The 9,462-nt window shown below is 45.0% G+C and overlaps 1 protein-coding gene and 1 long non-coding RNA gene across 15 annotated transcripts; both read right to left on the bottom strand.

Moving 5' to 3' along the window:
* Positions 1–850: 850 nt before the first annotated feature.
* Positions 851–4,901, bottom strand: LOC123120565 (uncharacterized). 14 transcript variants are annotated; one of them, XR_006459522.1, is made up of 7 exons: positions 4,334–4,899; positions 3,979–4,080; positions 3,321–3,420; positions 2,242–3,208; positions 1,982–2,131; positions 1,798–1,910; positions 851–1,200 (listed from the first exon to the last, which is right to left on the bottom strand). It is a non-coding gene; the product is annotated as an uncharacterized lncRNA (long non-coding RNA). The 14 variants fall into 14 exon arrangements; XR_006459524.1 differs by lacking the exon at positions 4,334–4,899 and having other exon boundaries at positions 2,242–2,441; positions 3,156–3,208; positions 3,979–4,327; XR_006459521.1 differs by having other exon boundaries at positions 2,242–3,420; positions 4,334–4,901.
* Positions 4,902–6,231: 1,330 nt separating this feature from the next.
* LOC123120554 (uncharacterized) lies at positions 6,232–8,649 on the bottom strand. The gene is made up of 5 exons (XM_044540567.1): positions 8,638–8,649; positions 8,324–8,361; positions 8,150–8,242; positions 7,639–7,731; positions 6,232–7,168 (listed from the first exon to the last, which is right to left on the bottom strand). Exons 4-5 carry the CDS (start codon positions 7,714–7,716, stop codon positions 6,527–6,529), a joined length of 720 nt encoding a protein of 239 aa, XP_044396502.1. The 5' UTR covers positions 7,717–7,731; positions 8,150–8,242; positions 8,324–8,361; positions 8,638–8,649; the 3' UTR covers positions 6,232–6,526.
* Between the last annotated feature and the right edge of the window lie 813 nt (positions 8,650–9,462).

The raw sequence follows: 9,462 nt of genomic DNA, 5'->3' as shown, positions 1-9,462 counted from the left end.
GGTCGTGATCTTTCACTCAGTGATGCTGTTGGAGTTGATGGACTCACTTTATATTCCAAGCATTCCGCTGTTATCGTATTTAGATGGCCTTAAGCCATATTTATTGTAATAAGTTCCCTTTTGAGACATTCGATGTAATAAGTGTGTGATTGCTACTCTGTTATAAATCCTTCAAGTACTGTGCATGTCAGCATTACCGATCCAGGGATGACACTGTTGCACAGAGATCAGACAGTTTGAGGTCTGGTCGCTACAAACTGGCAAGCTCCGGTGGCACGACCATGGAGGACCGGTGTTTCTACAGGCTATGTCAGGTGCTGGAACTAGCACGACATCAAGCTGCAACCTGCCGACGGTGATGCTACGAGTGGTGAGGCACACAACTATGAGCGAAAAGACGTGATGCTACCAACGACGATCTAGGATGCTGGAATCGGCAGCGTGGAGAGCTGTGATTGGCGGCGCCATATGCTACAAGCACGCGATGAGGGGATGCTAGAATCAGCTATGTGGAGAGCTGCAACCGGCGCGCCGTTTTGCTACTACCGGCAACCCAAAGTGCTGGAACAGATGAGGAAGGATGCTTCCACGGCGAGCCAGGGAGCTGCAACCGGTGATGAACACTACTAGGAAGAACCTTACCAGTAGCGTGGGTTTTTGGACTACCAGTAGTGTAGGTTCTCATGCTACTACTATGACGCTACAACTATTTTTTAGCAGTAGCGTGTGTTTTACCCCACGCTACTGCTAAATAGACATACCAGTAGCGCTGATGCCCCATGCTACTAGTATTCCACACCCACACTACTAGTAAAGGAATAGCAGTACCGTTTCTATGATACACCCACGCTACTGGTAACAAATTAGGATTTAAAAAAAATAAAAGTCTACCTATTTCAGTTTAGACATGCATTTCACAATACGTACATGTTATGCATACAGTCAATCATCAATCATACATATCTGATGTAGATAATTAACACACGCACATGCGCACACACACACACACACACAATATATGCCACGCGTCTATGTCGTCGGCGTCAGCGCCTCCACAAGGCCGTGTTGATGGTGTTGATGTCGTCTTCGTTGCCGTCGTAACCCTGTGTCGATGCGGATGTTGTCGTCATCATCGTCGCCGCAGCCCAATGTCGATATCGTATTCGTCGCCGCCGTAGCTTCATGTCCATGTGTTCCCTACTAGGAACTCAGAAATCCTGGAATTAAATAATGAACCAACACCACTACTAGGAACTCAAAAGAAGCTGGAGCATTAGTACAATATAACAGTAACCTATAGATCACTAAGTAACAATAGCAGAAACAAAAGCATATAGCAGCAGCATAGTATATATATGAATTATAAGCAGTTCCTAACAGACCAATCCTAGAAATTGGGGAAAACCCAACTTAAGAAGGATACAGTGCTAGGCATGACCAAATCTTATTATAGATTCCGAATCCAAGATTTTGAGGCAAATTGCAACAAGCAAAGTTTGTGCACCAAGTAGGAGTAATTCCCAGGTCATTCGCAAGCAAGCAAGCAAGAAGGCATCAGCAATAGCAGATTATTACCAACATTGTACCCTTTACTGTCAGGTCACTTCAATTTAACTCTTGGTTGCAGATGTATTATTGTTGTATTACTAGTAATCATCAGTAGTAACAGCACTTGGTGTGTCAATCAATAAGCATCAGAACCAACAATGTCTCTCTAGCTACAGAATCATACTAGTATTACGGTCTATTTGACTAGTATGACGGTCTAAAACAGAACAGAGGGGAGTTTGTAGGTACCTGGGTTTGGCCGTGGACGCCGAATTCAAGGCCGAGATATATACTTGTAGAGCATTTCAGCCTCCTCATAGTTATCAGGCTGCATATAGGCCCAGGCGAGGTTACCCAACAACCTTCAAGACAAAGCAGAGCCTTAGAATGGCGTTTGCGGGACAAATGAAGATGTACGAAAGACTTTCATTACCTTGCCTTTTCATCCCTCAAAGAGAGATATAATACTCTTCCATGAGATTTAGAAATCTTTGCTTTCCACCGGTCAGAAGCTAGATCCACATCAACCATTCTCAGCTTCACTATCAGCATTTCAATCTGTTTCTTTTGTCCTACCGCATTTCTGGTTCAACACAGACGAAGATTGTTATAAATACTAGGCTACCAATCATACACAAATGTGATATGGGTTTATTATTAGATTATATACGTAAATTTACAGGTCCGAGATACCTTGTATAGGTCAAGAAGAATATTGTTAAGAGACTCCCGAGCTTCATTGGGACAACGGTCACAGAAGGATCTTATCGCATCGATGGCTTCTTCAGCCCGGTTTGCTTGTTTCAATATAGTAGCCATATCCTTCAATGCACTCTCAATTGTTCACCACTGTTAAGAGCTGCTCGGAACAATGGAACTGCCTTGTTTGGATCCTTTTCAATTAATTGGAATAATAGAAGCAAAGTGAGGAAGCAAAGCTAGACACAAGCTTATCTTACGAAAGCTCTTACGATCAAGATTGTAAATGCATCTTGATTGATTCACAAGTCTGCAAGTGCCACAGATAAAAAATACACTGTGTAAACACAGGTAATGCACAAAAGCATTTCAGTCCATCAGGAAGAATGAGCACCTGTTACAACTACTAGTGAGACACACATAGTGCAGTTGACCATCACATCTTGCCAAAACCGTTTCGATATAATCGTTTGATACAACAGACTTCCACGTTTACAATCATGGTGTTTAGGATACCTATTTATTTTTCTAAGATCAGTGCTTTAGCCTGCTACACTAGAAGCAATACCAACTGCTACTTTCTACTCTCCTCATCTGTGAGAGGAATAAGTAAATCAAACACTCATACACGTTCAACACCACCCTCCACGATCCAAGTAGTTATCAATTAAATAGGAAAAAAACTACTACATATTTCTTTTTACACCACATGGAAAACCGAAATCCATCGGCCACAATGTGTGTCATACTGCCGAGCATGGCTAGTAATAACTATGCCAACAAAACAAGGTTGTCCATGGAATTTCAGACATAACAACACTTAGAGCTCTCGCCTGCTGAGCTAGACAGCGGTGCTCCTAAACCTAAAAGGCGCATCTGGACTCTAACAGCAGTGTTAGATAACTTACCAAAATCTGATGACTGGTAGCAATGGCAACACAAAACTATCGAAGAAAACTGCCTGCAAACATGTATCCATATTATGGGGCAGAGTTGATGCATCAATGTAGATGTAGCATACCAAATCAATGGAATATGAACCAAAATAGCAGAATCTAGATTCAGAATCTGACCAATAAGCAAGAAAGAGGATCCAAGAGCGCCGCTGAACTGATTTTGTTGCTTGGAGAGCCAAGTCGTTAAGGTCAAGGAGCCTCAGACCAGCATCATGGGCTTGGTTAAGATCAAGGAGCAACTGTTCTTATCAGTAGAGTTTAGAAGAGGAGGAAAGAAAGGAAGAGAGAAAAGCTAAGACCAAGAGAGCATCTATTCTAAACTGAACCAGGTAAAGCAATATAAGTATCTATAAATAAAGGGCTATATCATTTAAACCAATGATACTGTTAATTACTAAGCATGTAAAAGAAACATCTGATATAACTAAAGCAATAAAAGAAGTGTCACCACATGCAACTACCATGACTATGTGATGTGCAATATACAACTAAACCACTAAAAGATGATGTACTAAACAGAACAAGAAATACCAGTACATGGTATTTAAATAAAAACTAATATGTATTGAACACAGATACGGCCAACAAGAATATAAGCATGTAATTATACTTGCAGCAAGAGAAACTGAAATAAAAGGAACATTTAAATAACAAGAACTACAACCAGAACTAGATCATGACCACAAGTTGATCACAGAGTTAGAGTAGCATCAATTCCACATGAACACATCTATATGCATGGTAGGTTAATGGTTTAACTGTCAGTTAAGGATACAATGCTAGTATATCAAACAAGTGCACATAGGACCACCAGCAACACATAGGACCACCAGCAGCACCAAATCCCCAATGACGATTCCGTAGGCATGAACTAGAACTAGAGTATGGACAAGTGGATCAACCGGAGCATTAGCACATCAACAAATCTAGGCCCAAATATGAACCCTAAACAGTAACCAACTACCCCAACTAATTTCAGTAAAGCACAAATCAAGTAGCAGACCATAGCCATCAATCCAAGCGTCCTCAAGAACCTAAGTCATATTACCAGTACACGAAGAGGACCAAGATCACCACGGCCATGGTCTAGGCAGTAGAGGCAGCAATTGGGCAGAGAAGGAGAAGCTCACCATGAAGGGGTTATAGCCGAGGCCGTGCATCGCCACCGCCGCGGTTGCGGTGTGGCCAACTCACCGTCGTCACATGACGGCAGGAGGGGAGGTACGCGAAGCCGTGGAGAGGCAGGCGACCGCCGCATCGCCAGCGACCACTGGGCCGCATTAGTGACGCGTGCAACACCTGGGCACAGCCAGGAGGCGAGTCACACAAGAGCAAGGCGCCGGAACCACGCCGGCGACCTAGCCCCGCAAGCACCGAAACCCTAGCAAGGTTTGACCGAAGCGAGCGACCACACGAGGCAGGGGAAAGCAGATCGAAAAGGTGGATCAGGTAGAACTCAGTGAGGGGGAGCCGTGGGTATGCTGGACGGCGCCAGAGCTCGCCGGAGTTGGCAAGGGAGGCCAGCGGCAGGGGCAGCGATTTGGGGATCGCGTGGGAGAGAGAGAGAGAGAGAGAGAAATGAGAGAGAGAGGTGAGGAGGCCAGTCGGGCCAGTGGATGTCTATCCACAGCTGTAGCGCGGGGCGACAAAGAGCGTTAGTGCTATTGCTTTAGTTGTAGCATTGCATAGGTTCCAAGCGCTGCTAGTGTCTCTTGACCTGGCCGTGTGGTGTGGCACATTTAACAGTAGCGCGGTCCACCCTAACCATCGCTGCTGCTAAATTGTATGGTAGAGCTTGTTATTTCTAGCGCTACTGGTACTTAGCCGTAGCGCTTCTGCTTAAACCAGCGCTACTAGTAAAATTCTATCTATAAGCGTTTTTCTAGTAGTGAAAGTATGTATCCACGACGAGGCCGGAGAGGTGTAACCAGCATGGGGGCAGTGATACAACCGGCAGCCGGCGAGTTGCAGCCGTATCCAGCAACGACCGGCAACGGCGAGCTGCATCCTTCGAGAGGAGAGCTCCACCCAGTGCTTGGAGGGTAAGGCTGGGTGCGCGGGGGGGGGGGGGGGGGGGGGGGGTGAGCTGCTGAGCGCTGACAAGGCGGGCGCTGCCGCGTCCTCGCGGGGGCGACGAACTGACGATGATGAGCACGTTGAAAGCAACTCAGTGCGGTGGATATCACATACAGGATGCGGATATAATTTGGACGGCTAATAATGCGTCAATCGGACGTGCACGGTGCGCCGGCCGAAGGCGCCTATCGTTAGCCAAAAGATAAACCAACAAATCTCACGCTGGACTGGCCCAGATTGGACGTCCTTCCTGCACCTGATCGGACGGCTTGCCACTAGTCTCATACTCGTATCTAGCGGTCAAATCTAAACTGGTGGAGTCCCAATATTTGAGTGCCGCGTACTCTGTGGTTGGAGATGCTCTCGTTTTTTCCAAAAAAAAAAAAAAAAAAGAGATGCCCTCGTTGAGTCGGTTTGTCTTCGTGTCTAGATTCGTACTCCCTCCGTCCGGAAATACTCGTCGGAGAAATGCATAAAAGTGGATGTATCTAAAATTAAAATACGTCTAGATACATCCATTCCTCCGACAAGTATTTTCGGACGGAGGGAGTATTTTTTTTTTTTGAGGGAGTGTCTAGATTCGTTGTCTTTGCACACCCAGACCCCAGGGGACGCACCCCACCCTCCCGGGCCTCTTCTCTATTTTATATTTACTAGTTGATCCGTTGCGCCAAATGGCGCAAAGGCCCCTTGATCCCATGTGTGCTTTGAAAATAAAACCATGTATTAATTGTTTTACTTTTGGACAAATAGTATGTAACAAATGGAAAATAAAACCATGTATTAGTTGCATCAATGTTTTTTAGTAAATTAGCTTCACAATATCAGCTCTTTACCATAACAGGGGGGAAATGAGTTATTTATATGAATGATTGTGTCTACATCGTTCATACAGGAATATATTAAACGGCAGATGTTGAGCACGTGTCCATAGAAGCATGAATTGCATACGTAATAAATACTTATAACATAAGAAACATTACTTCTTACACACATAGCTTGGCAAGTCTTGGTTTAAAGAGGAAGCTAATTATAAAATTGCATCTAGCTTCTGCAGCCACGGCAAGCAAAAGGAGCAGAATACAACATAGATTGAAATGCCCAGGTTTTAAAACCCCATCCTGATGGCTCTTAGTTTGGCAAGTCTTGGTTTAAAGAGGAAGCTAATTATACAATTGCACCTAGCTTCTGCAGCCACGGCAAAGCAAAAAGGAGCAGAATACAACATAGATTGAAAGGTCCAGGTTCTAAAAACCCATCCTGATGGCTCTTAGCTTCTTTTCTGACTTGATCACCCGACGTTTGAGTCTCTGCGCCACCTTCTCTATGTTGATAAGAGGGTCATTGATAATCTTATCTACAGGTCCTTCCCCAGGTGACATATTCAACGCCGTTACGTTGGATATATGATCAGATAATCCATGCATGTACCTTGTTAAGACGAACCAGCCCATAGCGTTTTGCTTCTTCTCATATGTAGCAATCATTAGCTTGTTCTTGATGGATCTGATTTTTGTCTTCATTTTCTTCTTGTTGTACCTAGCCATATTAAGCTCATGTTTTAGAGACCGATTTTCCTCCTCGAGTTTCTTCATGGTGCTGTAATTATAGTCTCTTATCTCTGTCTTCACTGTGCATTTAATGTACCCAATTGCTTCCATAGCAGCACTGTCTTCTGACATAGAATGATCAACAGATTGTACCCTAGGAATAGCCATTCGATTCCTATCATTCCCAACATATGATGTGGGTGTATGGAACAATACTGTCACACACACCCTGCTGCCATCATATACTCTGGTTCGGTACTCAGCTGGTGGAAGGCCCAGAGTCTCTAAAAGAATATCCAACATCATCCTGTAAGGTATTTTGACCATCGCTGGTACTGCCTGTGGTTTTAAATAGATGCCACTGTTTAGAAGGGCGGCATGACAATAATACAGAGGCGGTATAAATTTGCGAAATAAGATAATTGGTTCTCTCCAGCAATGAAATCAAAAAAAATCACAACCAGCGCAAACACCATCTCTTTCTACAGATTAAATGCTGATATACTGGAAACAATGTGAGGTAGCCTGACCCCACATTTTTTGGCTGTACATAGCTTTAGCTTCATTTTCAGGAGTTTTATCAAGGTTCCGATAGTAACGAGAGATCAGTTACATGATATAATAGCGCAAAAAAAATTATGCAACGTAGGGAAGATGTGAGTTACTATTTTGAGGTCCGAAGGAATAAAATGGCTAAAATAAACTGTAAATGGAGTTAGTTGAATGCCGTGATAATATATAGGCCAATGCTAATATTAGGTTGTCTCTGAAATAACTGGGACTGGCTGTTTTTAATTGTAATCACTAACCTCAGAACCGTGCCGTGAATTCTCATATTGTTTGTACCATGCCACATATGAAGAAAACTGGCTGTGGGTTACTTCCATGCTTGCCACCTCATCCTGCAGTGTGCAGATATTAATTAGTAGGTTATACAGGCTGTTGACATTTAAGAGAAGCACATAGGACATAGCAAGCTAAGGAGAGGAATACTACAATGGTGAAAACTCGTTTTTTCCTGTTATTAATTAATTGTTTAGTTTGGTTATAAAAGAGATTTCTTAGGAATTCTGCACTTGTACATGTTCTGTTTGTTTGCGTCTGTCGTTCTGTATTTTATAATGCCTAGGTTGAACCTAATTGCAGCATATCATTAACATCAGAGAATTCTGTCAATCAACATCAGAATATAGTATGAGCTGGGACCAGAAGTCAAACAATATGAGCAGTGGCGTATGGGCATGACAGAAATTATAGGCATTACAGGAATTGGTAAAGAAATCACTTTAAACATCTGGTTTGTTGGGGAGAGGAAGTAACCTCATCCGTCTGTTCTTTAGGCTGGTCATTGACGGAATGTTCTTCGGCTGGAGAAAATATGGCACGTATCTCTTCTGTGTCCGTTGGTAGCTGCTGTAAAAGTACGGGTCTAGCTCTAGTTAGAAAGAAAGGCACAGATCTCTAATCTAATTATCAAGTGAGAGGTGTACTCACCTGTGATTCTCCTGGGAGCTGCTCCGGATCACCGGGTGCTGAAACACGAAGGAGGGGAACAACAAATAGATGAGTACACCTCCCACTTGATAATTAGATTAGAACAAAAAGACACATGGCCTTCAAACATCACTATCTCACAAAAGCATCAGCATCAGCATATCCTCATACAAGCCGCGGAAACTGACACGTGAACCATGCACAACCAACGCAAGATGAAAACACACGGCAACATTCATCGAGCAACCCTCACGCATTTCATCAAACACCTAATAGGCATGCACCCATAGAGAAGCAGAGAGGCTCGAACTAACCTGGCCAGCAAGAACGGAATGACCCACGTTCCTACGAAGGAGCCAACGCGAAATCCAAGGAAGCTGCGCACGAAGGGAGCAAATGGAAACAGACCAGATCAGTAAATCGTAGAAACAACAGCAGGAAAGAACCGGTGGAGCAGAATAGCAAGAACCTCAACCAACAGCACCAATGGAGGAACGGATGGCCATGGTGCAGAGCTGGAGGACAGGGCGTTCGAACGGGACGAAGCGAGGTGACGAAGAGAGCGCGCACGAGTGGGCGAAGCGAGCGTGCACAGAATGAGAAGCAAGAGAAGAAGAAAAGGGGGAAACCGAAGAGAAAAGGAGGCCCTTGCCCACCACAACGGCACGCCCAACTCGCACAGAGCGACATCGGAACCCACGAAGCAGACACCGACACGCGGCCTGCGTGGGGTCGGAGCCCAATGTCAGTGAGAGCGGCGAACACGCGCAGGGCATTCAGCAGCCTGGGCATGGCATACGCACGCGACGCCGCAGCGGCCATACGGTGTGACACACGCGCGTCGGGCACAACAGTATGGCACCCAGCAGTCAGCAGCACGGCCGCAACGGACGAGCAAACCCAATCTAGCCACCAGCCAAACAGAGAACCACCCACCCGAACAAAGGGCGCAGAGATGGACGACGGGTCAAAGCGAACACAGGCTAACAGTTGATTCCCAATGATGAGCGGGGTCAAGAGAAGCGGGACCGAAGAGGCAGCGGCTAACTGACCCACCGGACAGAGAAGAACACGCCCGCGAACGGTAACAAACGACCCGAAGGAAAAGCAATCTGACCAGTACCAAGACGCGATGCGGC

The sequence above is a fragment of the Triticum aestivum genome, chromosome 1B, assembly GCF_018294505.1.
Source record: "Triticum aestivum cultivar Chinese Spring chromosome 1B, IWGSC CS RefSeq v2.1, whole genome shotgun sequence".
In the NCBI taxonomy this organism is placed as follows: domain Eukaryota; kingdom Viridiplantae; phylum Streptophyta; class Magnoliopsida; order Poales; family Poaceae; genus Triticum; species Triticum aestivum.
The sequence above is the reverse complement of the archived record's forward strand: the minus strand, read 5'-3'. Positions and strand labels throughout refer to the sequence as shown.